The sequence below is a fragment of the Carica papaya genome, chromosome 8 (assembly GCF_054855325.1).
Source record: "Carica papaya isolate Zhongbai chromosome 8, ASM5485532v1, whole genome shotgun sequence".
NCBI lineage: Eukaryota > Viridiplantae > Streptophyta > Magnoliopsida > Brassicales > Caricaceae > Carica > Carica papaya.
This window is the reverse complement of record NC_142316.1, coordinates 3,913,501-3,928,985: the sequence shown is the minus strand read 5'-3', so window position 1 is coordinate 3,928,985 and position 15,485 is coordinate 3,913,501. Positions and strand designations below refer to the sequence as shown.

The window sequence follows — 15,485 nt, the reverse complement described above, 5'->3', positions numbered from 1 at the left end:
AAGAGAATAATCCAGTGTGAAAGAAGGTAGGAAGGCTGAGGGAAAATAATGTGGATGAGGAACAAGGAAGTACTCCTATAAAAAAGAAAGTTGGCAGGCAAGGAAGGTGGTTGATGAGGAAAAGACGACTTCTTTTATACATTGTTTTTCAGTGTATATATATACATACATTGGAAATATTATAGTCACAATTAATTTTCTAATATTAAAATATTTTATCTAGCTTTCTTTTATTCTTTTTTGTTGTGTAGGCAGATGTGCAGAAAAAGGAAAAGGGAAAGAGAAAGAGGACAGAAGAAGAGGTTGATCCATTTATAATTAAATTTAACAGATAAAATAAACTCTGCTTCTTGTTTCTATAGTTGATAGAGTAGGAATTGATACTTGACCCCAATGACAAGATTACAAAAAGTTATTTGGTGGGTACAACTTAATAAATATTTAAGTTATGATATGATTAAGCTATAAGTAATATAATTTTTGTTCAGGAAGCAAAAACAAATGTTGTTCTTAATGAGGCATAAGGAAATATGAACATACATAAAATGAAAGAGAAGATGTCGTAGCCTAAAAAGAATTCTGTAGAAGAGCTGTACAGGAGAAATAATAATGAGGAGTAGTAAAAGTTATACATTTGTGGTTTTTCTGGAAAATCCAAGAAGGACCTCAACCTCTTCTATCAATCTAAACCTATAATTGCTTATAAATCTCCCTTATCTCAACAAATGGATAATGATATATATTTCCAGTTAGACCTAAAACCACTAATGCTCAAACTTTGGAAATCATGTATTGTGTATGTATTGCTTTTGTTCTTACTTTTAAGTGTAATGAATGTTTCATATTTGGTAACATATGAGGGAAGTAGCACGATGGGCAATGAAGAATTTGTCATTCCAGAAAGTGAGAAAGTCAATCAAAGTATTAACATATTATATATATACATAGATGAGGTGATATATATATATATATATGTCTATATCTGTATATGTGCACAAACTGAAGTGTTTTTCTTTTACATATAATGAGTGTTTGATGTTTAGTATAAGAGAAAGACAAAAACATTACTAGTAATGAAGAATTTATCATACTAGAAAGAGAGAATGACAATCAAGATACGAACATATTTATATATGTAATGTGATATGTATATAGAGATCTACGTATCTATATATATGCATGTAATTAAGTGTTTGTTTAGGATGTAATTCACATCAACTAAGTATAAGAACCTATAGTAATATATGTGCACATATTTATTTGTTACCTAGTTGATGTTATATATAGATATATATATATTACTTAAGTTTTTGTTTATAATGTAATCTCACATCAACTAAGTATGATAACCTATAGTATTTTTTTACTATCATAACATTTTAGGTTAAATATAATATGATTTAGAGCCAATTAAGTATTATATATACAAGCTATCTTTTATCGATATTATTCTATCTATACACAATGATCATCTTAGGTAAGAATCTAAAAGTAATACTAATAACATTGACTCAATTGTTATAGCAGCAATGGATGGAGAGGCAGTAGCAAAAAGGGGCATCAATAAAATAGGGAATGCGGCGGTAATAAGTTTTGACAATGATGAGATAGAAAGAACGACAATGGACATTGGAGGCGTAATGGTATTGGAGAACTTGAATATGCTAAAATGCAATCCAATGAGAAAACTATTTTTACTTCTGCAAATGAAGATCTTGGGTCACTAATGAACTTACTATATGGAAAATTTAAGTCTAAAAATGATGTTGTTAGGCCTGAAATTGATGTTCTGGGTTCTGCAAATGAAATTACTGGTTCCACTACTGAAGAACTAGAGTCGTTAAGGGTTCAAATTGATGGATTTGCTGGAGAAAATTGTCCAGATTTGGGGTCAATAATAGAGGGTCTTTGTCGATTCAATCATTGTTGATTCTTATCATTATATTGATATTTTCTTAAATTTTCAAACATTTTTATTAAATTAAATCCTTTATATTTTATTAAATATCTAGACATTTTGATTAGATTAAATCTTTTTTATCTTTTTAAATTTTCAGAAATTTTTATTAGATTAAACTTTTTATCATTACACATCTCTTTCTATTGTCATTTTGACTTGGTATTAATAATTTTATTATAAACATATAATACACCTATCAGTATACAAATACAATTTAAATATAATTTCACTTCATTATATAAAATATGTCGAGTAGCATGCATGCTATGAATGATAACACTATTTACATACGATATATGCATTTTAAGTCTACTGCCTAATTATAACTATAGTCATATCTAATACCCACATCACACACATGTACTATACTCATCATAAAATATATATGATGATCCTTGTGAACACGTGTATATGTACAGTGTGATTAAAAGAAAAGATTGAGTAATTAATGGTGTCTCTAACTTAATAAAATTTATCATAATTTATATAAGTCTAATATTAGTTATATATAAAAGTTCATCCAAATGTTTGCACCCTATAAAAGAAATTCATCCTACATTTACACACTTGAAAGGAAAAGTAAAAAAGAAATTAATTATTTGTAATTAATATATATAATATAGGTTTTAAAATGAAGATGGAATAGAGAAATTAATATTAGGAAGTTATTTTAATTAAATAGAAATAAAAAAGGGTAAATAATAATAGGTAATAAGGTCCATGCATTTTCGTGTTCAGTTTTCGACATGATAAATACACAAAATGTATAGCATTTTATTCAATAGATAATTTTATATGTAATATTATTGCTGTCAAAAGCACTTTACTTTCAGCAGAAGAAAAATATATAAATTCGGGATATAAACATAAATTATTTTTCTATAAACCTTCTCTTTATATCTTGTGCCAATTAAAAAAATGTCAATATTGTACATATATCATTAATTAAATTTTAAATGTAAGAGTTGAGAATAAAATTAATTATAAATATGTAATTAAAAATTTAACTAAAAATACATAATTTTATGAAATTTTCATATTCATTGACAACCCTATATTAGATTTAAAATATCAAATACATTTTTTACAAAAAAAAATTAGGAGAATCAACAATTCAAAATATCATATGTATGTATATTTTACTGTATACAATTTATTAACTAAGAATATATAAATTTTGTAATATATTTTTTAAAAAAAAATTCTTCTCTCTATAAACTCCTTGATTTTGGACTTGATAGATATGCAAAATCCATAACATTTAATTCAATAGATGATTTAACCTGTAATGTTATTGTTGAGCAATCAAAAAGCATTATAGTTTATGAGATCTATAATGAGGATTATTCCGATCAGTAGAGATTATTCCGATCAGCTGTGGAAGTCACAAACTTTATAATTTATGAGATCTACCCAGACAAGACAACTCCCAAGCCAAGGAAGACAAAAGTAGAAGAAGGGAGTAGTTCTGCAGTGCCAACAGAGGAAGAGAATACCCTAGAGAGGAAGAAGGTTGGCAGGCCAAGGAAAAATAAGGTGGATGGGGAACAAGGGAGTACCCTAGAATGAAAGAAAGTTTGCAAGCTAAGGAAAGCGGTGGATGGGAAAAATAAGACTTCTTCGGTATGTTGTTTTTGAGTGTATATATATATGTATGTATATATATTGGAAATGTTAAAAAGTCATCATTAATTTTTTAATTATAAAATATTTTATCTAGATTCTTTTTTTTTTTTTTTGTGCAAGGTACGTGTTGTGAGGGAACAAAGGAAGAAAATGGAGAGAGAAAAGACTCCATCAGTGAGTGGAATGTATTTATTATATATATGTTTATATATATGTATAAGCTGCTTAGATAGAAATGCATATAATAGTTTCTCAATGTGTAAGATTTTGATCAAAATGTACTTAGTTCACCTATTAATTTACACATATCAACCAAGAAAGAAAACCAGAAAGGGGTGGCAGGAGATATGCCTTCTGTCGTTGATGAAGTAGTTAATTAACATATAAGACTGAAATTGATATTTTTATTCATGTGCATATTATTGGATTTAACTTGGTTTTGTGTTCTTGTATAGATGATGAATTCTTCAGGGACAAGCTCCATAGATTCCGAGATAAAGAAGGTAGCAAATGAGAATGATTCTGCCCAAGTAACTCACTTAACCTAATTATATAATATGTAGTTATTAATAGGTACATATGAAAGAAAAATACTGTGACTTCATTTTTTTGTACTTATAGATGACAGTGAAGACAACAAGGGTAGGAGAAAGAGGGTAGAATAATCAATTGATCCTATTATAATCAGAATAGTTTTTTCACACTATACATTTATAAATTTTATGGGTGAAATAACTTCGTTTTTTATTTTTATAGATTACAAATTATTATTTGGTGGGTACAATTTGATAAATATGTAAGTTGTTATACGGTTATGCTATAAGTAAACTATTTTTTTTAAGCAGAAATAAAAAAGAAAAGTTATTCTTCATAAGATAGAAGAAAATACAGACAAGTGTAACTCAAACTATAAGCCAAGACGCGTATTGAAGAGGTATGATCAGGAGATGAAAGAGAAGATTCTAGAGTCTATTGAGAATTCTTTAGAAGAGCTACTCATGAGGATGAGCTTACACTCAAACAAAGGTATTTCAATCAATGAAAAAGATAACAAGAGAAATAATGATGAGGAGCAAAAGATATATACCGATGGTCTTTGTGAAAAAACCACGAAGGACCTCCAATACTTCTTCGAATTTAAATCTAGAACCATCTGTAAGTCTCTCTTAATTAAATAAATGGGTAAAGATATAATATTTCAACCTAAACCTAAAACCACTAAGACTCGTATTTTGGCAATCATATATTCTTTATATTTATCTTTTGCTTTTGCTTAAGATGTTACATATATATGAACATCAATTAAGTATTTATTTAAAAAGTAATCTTATATTTAGGATGTAAATTCACATTAACTAACTATAATAACCTATAATAATCATCTACTTTCTGACTAGTTAATCTTGTAATATCATAATATTTTAGGTCTAAATCTAATATAATTTTAAAACTAAAATTAAGTGTTATATAAATAATTTATTGTTTGTTAATATTATTCTACCTATACATTATCTCCTCATATAAACTTTTTATATGTAATCATATTAGGTAAGAATCTAACGGTAATATTAGTGACATTGAGTTGATTGTTGCAGTTGCAAGTGATGAAGAGGTAGCAACAGAAATATAAAAAAAGACTGTGGAGATCATATACGAACTAATATTGGAGAACTCGAATCTATCAACGATGCAATGCAATGAGAATATTATTTTATCTTTTACAAATAAAGATTTCGATTCGCTAATTAACTTAGTAGATAGAACTATTAAATCTACAACATATGATGTTGGGGTTAAAATTGATGTTGTGGGCTTTACAAATAAAATTACTGGCTCCACAACCGAAGAATTAGAGAAAGTTGTTCAGATTTTGAGTCAATAATGAAGGAGGGTCTTCGTCTCCTAGACCATCATTGATTCTAATCACCATATTTATATTTTCTTAATTTTTTAGATACTTTTGTTATATTTAACCCTTTATCATTAGAGATCTCTTTCTATTGCCATTTTGACTTGATACTAAGAATTTTGTTCCTTACATGTAATGTACTTCCCACTATGCGCGTAACATATAGTTTACATATGTATGTGCATTTAATATGATGTATAACTTCTTTTCCGTACATATCATATGCCTAGTAGCATGCATGCAATGAATGTTAACACTATTTGCATATGATATATGTATTTTAAGTACAGACCAACACTATTTGCTTATGATATATGTATTTTAAGTACAGACAACTTGTGCTGCCTAATAATAACATTAATCATATCTAATATGCACATTATGTACGTATAATATACTCATCATAAAACATAAATGATGATCCTTGAATACATGCATATGTTTTATGTAATTAAAAGAAAGGATTTAGTAACTAATGGTATCTCCAACATATCAAAATTTATCATAATTTGTATAAGTCTAATATTAGTTATATATAAAAACTTATTCAAATTAAGTCCCTATAAAATAAATCGGTCTGCATTTACACACCTTAAAGGAAAATTAAAAAGAAATTTAATAATTATAGGTTATAAGATGAAGGCGAATGCGTAAAACTAATATTAGGAAGTTATTTTAATTAAATAGAAACAAAAACAGTAATTAATAATGGGGAATGAGCACTTTAGTTCGAAGTTGTATTCACATATATATTTTTTTATTTATTTGTTCACACGTATATATATTTTTTCAAAAAAAATATTTGATAATGAAAAACTAAATATGTATCAAGAATATCTTTATAATAAAATAAGACAAAAAGTTATTATTTTATTTGTGCTCAAAATTTTTACTAAAGGGCATTATTTAATTATCAATATGTGAATATATATATATATATATATGAAAATATTATGCTATTACAAATATATACAGACACACACACACATAATATATAAGGCTTAGTAGGCTGAGATAAAAACTATATTTGTTATTAAATAATTGCAGATTTTTTAGCTTTAATTGGTCAGATTTATTAGTGGGCAAAGGGGATGGATTGAAAGAGGGAAAAAAGAGAAAAGAGATGTAGATGGACGGAAAAAAATAAAAGTTAATAATTTTTTAGGTTAAGAAAAAAATATAAAATGTAATAAAATATGTTTCTTTTACTCTAAAATAAGGGAAAAAAAAAAGAGATATGTAATAAAATATCCAACGCCGCCATCCTCAATTTACATTTCTCTCTCTCTCTCTCTGTATCTCTCTCTGTGTGTGTCCCTCTCTCTCCCTCTCTCTCTCTCTCTCTATCTCTCTCTCAATTTACAGCATGTCTCGTACAAAAATTGAGAGTTCATACAGCCATACATTGAACGACATGAAGAGACAGGTGCATCTAACCGAAATTCAACCTCTAAAGGATCGGAAGCATCAAACTTAATTGATCGAGTACGAGCTATAGTCGGAGTAAGTATCGAACTATACAGATATGCGAAGGATCCGATGGGTTTTTTTAAAATAAATTTACTAACACGCTCCCCCTTGAAACAGAAAAGGGTAAGGGAGTTGCGAGCGAAGGTGCAAGAAGAAGAGAATGAGAAGAAAGCACGCGAAGCAGCCGAGGCAGAACGGTTAGCTGCAGAAGGAGAAAATATTGCATCTGAGACCGTGGCAGCTATCCCCATTTCTTTCAGAAGGCCTGATGAAGAAATTGTCCATCCATACGAACCCAGTCAAATGGTGCGTCCACAATCTGCATATATATGTGTATAGATATATATATATATATATATCAAATTTTTTCTAGGTTTTTTAGATTACAGCTTGATGTGTGTAGGGGCACCAGCAGCAACCTAAGAAACGACAGAAATGTCCAGTAGCAGGAAGAGCCACAGTTTCTTTTACCCTTCCAGAGGATCTTCTGGTCTTAGCTGATAACATCCAACTGGTTAGTAAATATTTCTGTCGCTTAAATCTCTCCTATCATCTTGTATGTCAAATGGGTTTTGTAGAAAATTGGTAAATGGTTAATTTTCTTGATGGTAGTATACTTCTGACCAACTCATTCCACCCAAAACGAGTCATCGGTACACAATCAGGCAAAGAACCGAAGGGTGGACTATAGAGAGACGGCGACGTGCAACTATGAGATATGATTCAGTAAGTCCCATTAATTTTTTGAACTGAACAAGCTGGTTTTTTCAGAGCATGCATCTAGAAATTGAGAACTCTACACATGGTTTCCCAAGAACATTGACAACATTTACTTGATGTGTTACTGCAGTATTTCATTCATAGGGAATCACAGGGATTATTCCGATCAGCGGTGGAAGTCACGGACTTTATACTATATGAGCTCTACCCAGAGAAGCCGACTCCCAAGCCAAGGAAGGAAAAAGCAGAAGAAGGGAGTGGTTCTCCAGTGAGGAAGAAGGTAGGCAGGCCGAGAAAAAATAAGGTGGATGGGGAACAAGGAAGTACTCCGGTAAGAAGGAAGGTTGGCAGGCCAAGGAAGGTGGTCAATTTAATTAAAAATAAATCGACCTCTTCTTCCATCCTCTTTCTCTTTCCCTTTTCCTTCCTCTGCACATCCACCTGCACAACAAAAAAGAATAAAAGAAATCTACATAAAATATTTTAGTATTAGAAAATTAATTGTGACCATAATATTTCCAATGTGTGTATGTATATACACGAAAAAACACCATACAGAAGAAGTCGGTTTTTCCCCATCCACCACCTTCCTTGGCCTGCCAACCTTCCTTCTTACCGGAATACTTTCTTGTTCCCCATCCACCTTATTTTTTCTTGGCCTTCCCACCTTATTTCTCACCGGAGAACTACTCCCTTCTCCTGCTGGCACTGCAGAACTACTCCCTTCTCCTGCTGGCACTGCAGAACTACTCCCTTCTTCTGTTATTTTCTTCCTTGGCTTGGGAATCGGCTTCTCTGGGTAGACCTCGTGCAGTATAAAGTCTGTGACTTCCACTGCTGGTCGGAATAATCCCCGTGATTCCCTATGAATGAAATACTGCAGTAACACATCAAGTAAATGTTGTCAAGGTTTTTGAGTAACCATATATAAATTTCTAATTTCTAGATGCACGCTCTAAAAAAGACTTGTTAAGTTCAAAAAATTAATAGGACTAACTGAATCATATCTCATAGTTACACGCTGTCGTCGCTCTATAGTCCAACATTTGGTTCTTTGCCGAATTGTGTACCGGTTATTCGTTTTGGGAGAAACGAGGTCGTCTGAAGTGAACTCCCTTACCCTTTTCTGTATCAAGATGGAGCATTTTAAAAAGTTATAAAAAAACATATCGAATCCTTAGCACATATGCATATTTCGATACTTACTCCAACCATTGCTCGTACTTGATCGAAGATGTTGGATGCTTCTGATCCTTTAGCGTTTGAATTTTGATTTGATGCACCTGCCCCTTCATGTTGCTCAATGTATGGCTGTATTTCGAAACCAGAGAATTCTAGACTCTCAATTTTTGTGTGGGACATGTTGTACAGGGATAGATAGATAGATAGATAGACAGAGGGACAGAGAGAGAGAGAGAGATGTTTATCTGGAGATGAATCAAGTAGTGAACGGTCATATATATTGAGAATGGCAACCTTGGATGGATTCTTCATTTTTTTCTTTCCTTTCTGTCTTGTTCTAAAAAACGTCTTTGATATTTTTAATCTAATTTAAGAATATTGTGAATGAATATGGAAATTTTATAAAATTTAATGTGTTTTTAGTTAAATTTTTAATTTTATATTTATAGTTAGTTTTAATTCTTAAGTAATACATTTATAATTTAATTAATGATACATGTACAATATTCAAATTTTTTTAATTGGCTCAAGATATAAAGAGAATGTTTATATTAATAGTGAAAAATATCTTACCTATTTTATCAATATCAATAGACATTTTTTGTTCATATCAAAAATTTATATGTTTTCCTTCTAGTGAAAGCAAAATGATTCTTGACCGCTCAACATTAACATAACAATGAAATGTATCTATTGAATTTAATGCTATGGATTTTGCATATCTATCATGTCCAAAACTAGACACTGAAATGCATGTACCTTATTACCTGCAATTAATTACCCTTTTTTGCTTCTATGTAATTAAAATAACTTCCTAATATTAATTTCTCTCATTTATCTTCATTTATAACCTATATTATACATATAAATTGCAACTAATTAATTTCTTTTCTCTTTTCCTTTTCAAGTGTGTAAAGGTAGGATGAATTTCTTTTATATGGCGTGTACATTCGGATCAATTTTTATATATAATTAATATCAAACTTATAGAAATTATGATAAGTTTCATTTTTAGTTAATAAAATATATATATTTTTTAGTAAAAGATACATATACTTGATGTTTTGAATTGCATAATTCTCTTATATTTTAGTAAAAAAAGGTATTTGATATTTTAAATCTAGTTTAGGAATATTGTGAATGAATACGAAAACTTTATAAAATTTTTGTTTTTAGTTAAACTTGTAATTTTATATTCATAGCTAATTTTAATGCCTAATTAATTATAATTATGACTTAATTAATGATACATGTACAGTATTCAATTTCTATTTTAGTTGGCACAAGATATAAAGAGAATGTTTATACTAATAGAGAAAAACATCTTACCTATTCTACCAATAGACATTTTCTGTTCATATTTAAAATTTATATATTTTACAGATAGTGAAAGCTTATTGATTGCTCAATAGTAAAATGTATCTATTGAATTGAATGCTGTGGATTTTGCATATCTATCTTGTCTAAAACTGAACACTAAAGAGCATGAACCTTATTCCCCATTATTAATTACCGTTTCTGTTTCTATTTAATTAAAATAACTTCCTAATATTAATTGTCGGCATCCGTCTTCATCTTATAACCTATAATTATTAAATTTCTTTTCAATTTTCCTTTCAGGTGTGTAAATGCTGACCGATTTATTTTATAGGGATGTGATTTGAATGAGTTTTTACATATAACTAATGTTAGACTTATACAAATTGTGATAAATTTTGATATGTTGGAGATACCATTAGTTACTAAATCCTTTCTTTTAATTACATAATACATATGCATGTATTCACAAGGATCATCATATATGTTTTATGATGAGTATATTCTATGTATGTAATGTGCATATTAGATACGATTATTATTATTATTAGGCAGCACAAGTTGTCTGTACTTAAAATACATATATCATGTGCAAATAGTGTTAACATTCATTGCATGCGTGCTAGCTACTGGGCATATGTTATGTACGAAAATGAAGTTATACATCATATTAAACGCATATATCATATGTAAACTATATGCTGCACGCATACTGGGAAGTATATTATATGTAAGGAATGAGATTCTTAGTAGCAAGTCAAAATGGCAATAGAAAGAGATCTCTAATGATAAAGGGTTTAATATAACAAAAATATCTAAAAAATTAAGAAAGTATAAATATGGTGATTAAAATCTATGGTGGTCTGGGAGACGAAGACCCTCCTTCATTGTTGACTCAAAATCTGAATAGCTTTCTCTAATTCTTCAATTGTGGAGCCAGTAATTTTATTTGTAAAACCCACAACATCAATTTTAACCCACAACATCTTATGTTGTAGATTTAATAGCTCTATCTACTCGGTTAATTAGCAAATCGAAATCTTTATTTGCAAAAGACAAAATAATGTTCTCATTGCATTGCATCGTTGGTAGATTCAAGTTCTCCAATAATTGTTTGTCTATGATCTCCACAGTCGTTTTCTCTATTTCTATTGCTGCCTCTTCATCAGTTGCAGCTGCAACAATCAAATCAATGTCGTTAATTTTACCGTTAGATTCTTACCTAATATGATCACCATATAAAGAGTTCATATGAGGAGATAATGTATAGATAGAATAATATTAACAAACGATGTATTACTTATATAATACTTAATTAGTTTTAAAATTATATTAGATTTAGACATAAAATGTTATGATATTACAAGAGTAACTAGTAAGAAAGTATATGATTACTATAGGTTATTATAGTTAGTTAATGTGAATTTACATCTTAAATGTAAGATTACATTTTAAATAAATACTTAATTGATGTTCATATATGTGTAACATCTTAAGCAAAAGCAAAAGCAATACAAAAAGAATATATGATCGCCGAAATACGAGTCTTAGTGGTTTTAGGTTTAGGTTGAAATATTATATCTTTACCCATTAATTTAGTTAAGAGAGACTTACAGATGGTTCTAGATTTAGATTGAAAGAAGCATTGGAGGTCCTCTGTGTTTTTTTCACAAAGACCACCGGTATATATCTTTTGCTCCTCATCATTATTTCTCTTGTTATCTTTTTCATTGATTGAAATACCTTTATTTGAGTGTAAGCTCATCCTCATGAATAGCTCTTCTAGGGAATTCTCAATAGACTCTAGAATCTTCTCCTTCATCTTCTGATCATACCTCTTCAATACACGTCTTGGCTTACAGTTTGAGTTACACTTGTCTGTATTTTCTTCTATCTCATGAAGAATAACTTTTCTTTTTTTCTTTCCGCTTAAAAAAAAATTTTACTTATAGCATAACCGTGTAACAACTTACGTATTTATCAAATTGTACCCACCAAATAAAAATTTGTAATCTATAAAAATAAAAAACGAAGTTATTTCACCGATAAAATTTATAAATGTATAGTGTGTAAAAACCATTCTTATTACAATAGGATCAATTGATTATTCTGCCCCCTTTCTCTTTCCCTTGTTGTCTTCACTGTCATCTATAAGTACTAAAAAATGAAGTCACTGTAATTTTCTTTTACATGCACCTATTAATAACTACATATTATGTAATGAGGCTAAGTGAGTTACTTGGGCTGAATCATTCTCATTTGCTATCTTCTTTATCTCGGAATCTATGGATCTTGTACCTGAAGAATTCATCATCTATACAATCACACAAAACCAAGTTAAATCCAATAATCTGCACATGAATAAAAATATCAATTTCAGTCTTATATGTTAATTAACTACTTCATCAATGACAAAAGGCATATCTCCTGCCACCCCCTTCTGGTTTTCTTCCTTGGTTGATATGTGTAAATTAACAGGCGAACTAAGTACATTTTGATCAAAATCTTGCACATTGAGAAACTATTATATGCATTTCTATCTAAGCATCTTATATATATACACACATATATATAATAAATACACTCCACTCACTGATGGAGTCTTTTCTCTCTCTCCATCTTCTTCCTTTGTTCCCTCACCACATGTACCTTGCACAACAAAAAAAATAAAAGAGTCTAGATAAAATATTTTACAATCAAAAAATTAATGATGACTTTAACATTTCCAATATATATACACTCAAAAACAACATACCGAAGAAGTCTTATTTCCCATCCACCCCTTTCCTTGGCCTGCCAACTTTCTTTCGTTCTAGGGTACTCCCTCGTTCCCCATCCACCTTATTTTTTCTTGGCCTGCCAACCTTCTTCCTCCCTAGGGTATTCTCTTCTTCTGTTGGCACCGCAAAATTACTCCCTTCTTCTGCTTTTGTCTTCCTTGGCTTGGGAGTTGTCTTGTTTGGGTAGATCTCATAAACTATAAAGTTTGTGACTTCCACAGCTGATCGGAATAATCTCTACTGATTGGAATAATCCTCGTTATAGATCTCATAAACTATAATGCTTTTTGACTGCTCAACAATAACATTACAGGTTAGATCATCTACTGAATTAAATGTTAAGGATTTTGCATATCTATCAAGTCCAAAATAAAGGAGTTTATGGAGAGAAGAATTTTTTCAAAAAAATATGATTACAAAATTTACATATTTTTAGTTAATAAATTGTATACAGTAAAAGATTCATACATACGATATGTTGAATTGTTGATTCTCCTAAATTTTCTTTTTGCGAAAAATATATTTAATATTTTAAATCTAATATAGGATTTTGTGTGAATATGAAAATTTTATAAAATTATGTTAAATTTTTAATTTCATATTTGTAATTAATTTTAGGCTTAACTCTTACATTTAAAATTTAATTAATGATATATGTACAATATTGAAATTTTTTTAGTTGGCACAAGATATAAAGAGAAGGTTTATAGAAAAATAATTTATGTTTATATCCCAAATTTATATATTTTCCTTCTGCTAGAAGTAGAGTACTTTTTGACAGCAATAATATTACAGATAAAATTATCTATTGAATTAAATGCTATGCATTTTGTGTATTTATCATGTCCAAAACTGAACACTAAATGCATGGACCTCATTACCTATTATTATTTACCTTTTTTTTTGTTTCTATTTAATTAAAATAACTTCCTAATATTAATTTCTCTGTTCCATCTTCATTTTAAAACCATTAATATATATATTAATTAAAAATAATTAATTTCTTCTTTACTTTTCCTTTCAAGTGTGTAAATGTAGGATGAATTTCTTTTATAGGGTGTGAACATTTGGATGAAATTTTATATATAACTAATATTAGACTTATATAAATTACGATAACCTTTATTAAGTTGGAGACACCATTAATTACTCAATTTTTTCTTTTAATCACACTTTACATATACACGTGTTCACAAGGATCATCATATATATCTTATGATGTGTATAATACATGTGTGTGATGTGGGTATTAGATATGACTATAGTTATTATTAGGCAGTAGACTTAAAATGCATAGATCGTATGTAAATAGTGTTATCATTCATAGCATGCATGCTACTCGACATATTTTATGTAATGAAGTGAAATTATATGTAAATTGTATTAACATACTGATAGGTGTATTATATGTTCAGAATAAAATTATTAATACCAAGTCAAAATGGCAATAGAAAGAGATGTGTAATTATAAAGAGTTTAATCTAATAAAAATTTATGAAAATTTAAAAAGATAAAAAGGATCTAATCTAATCAAAATGTCCAGATATTTAATAAAATATAAAGGATTTAATTTAATGAAAATGTTTGAAAATTTAAGAAAATTATTTTGTTGATGCCTCTATTTGCTGCTACCTCTTCATCCATTACCGTTGCAATAATTGAATCAATAAGATGATCACTATGTAAAGAATGTATATGAAGAGACAATGTATAGATAGAATAATATTGACGAAAGATAGGTAGTGTATATGATACTTAATTGATTCTAATATCATATAAGATTTAGATAAAAAAATTTATGATATTACAGGAGTAGCTAGTTAGAAAGTAGAAAATTGCTATAGGTTATTATACTTAATTAAAGTGAGATTGTTGTCTTCCTTGGATATTTTAAAGCAGTTTGTTAATACTGATACAATTAACGAACTTTGTACATCTTGACTTGTAATTTGACGAAATAAACTAGTTTACCTAAAGCAATGAGTTTGTAGAGAGAGGAATTCTTGAAAAAACATATGGAGATTTTATGAAAATTTATGCGTCTTTAGCTAAAATTTGTAAATATTTTAATAAAAGATATATACATTTGATATTTTAAACTGCATGATTCTCTTAATTTTTAGTTAAAAAATGTATTTGATATTTTAAATCTAATTAGGAATATTGTGAATGAATATGAAAATTTTATCAAATTTATGTATTTTTAGTTAAATTTGTAATTTTATATTTATACTTAATTTTAATGCTTAAGTAATAAAATTTATAATTTAATTAATGATATATGTACAATATTCGATTTTTTTTAATTGGCACAAGATATAAAGAGAAGGTTTACATTAAGAGAGAAAAATATTCTATCTGTTTTAGCAATGGACATTTTCTGTTTACACCCAAAATTTATGTATTTTCCTTCTAGTGAAAGTAAAATACTTTTTGAGTTCTTAGCAATAACATTGCAGATAAAATATATCTAGTAAATTAAATACTATGGATTTTACATATCTATCATGTCCAAAACTAA

The 15,485-nt window shown here is 28.8% G+C and overlaps 1 protein-coding gene across 1 annotated transcript; it reads left to right on the top strand.

The window, feature by feature from the left end:
- The first annotated feature begins 1,529 nt into the window (after positions 1 to 1,529).
- LOC148240386 (uncharacterized) lies at positions 1,530 to 8,371 on the top strand. The gene is made up of 10 exons (XM_088209746.1): positions 1,530 to 1,643; positions 1,754 to 1,890; positions 3,873 to 3,954; positions 4,042 to 4,116; positions 4,519 to 4,612; positions 6,883 to 6,998; positions 7,083 to 7,271; positions 7,369 to 7,479; positions 7,578 to 7,691; positions 7,816 to 8,371. Exons 1-10 carry the CDS (start codon positions 1,530 to 1,532, stop codon positions 8,170 to 8,172), a joined length of 1,389 nt encoding a protein of 462 aa, XP_088065872.1. The 3' UTR covers positions 8,173 to 8,371.
- The last annotated feature ends 7,114 nt before the right edge of the window (positions 8,372 to 15,485 follow it).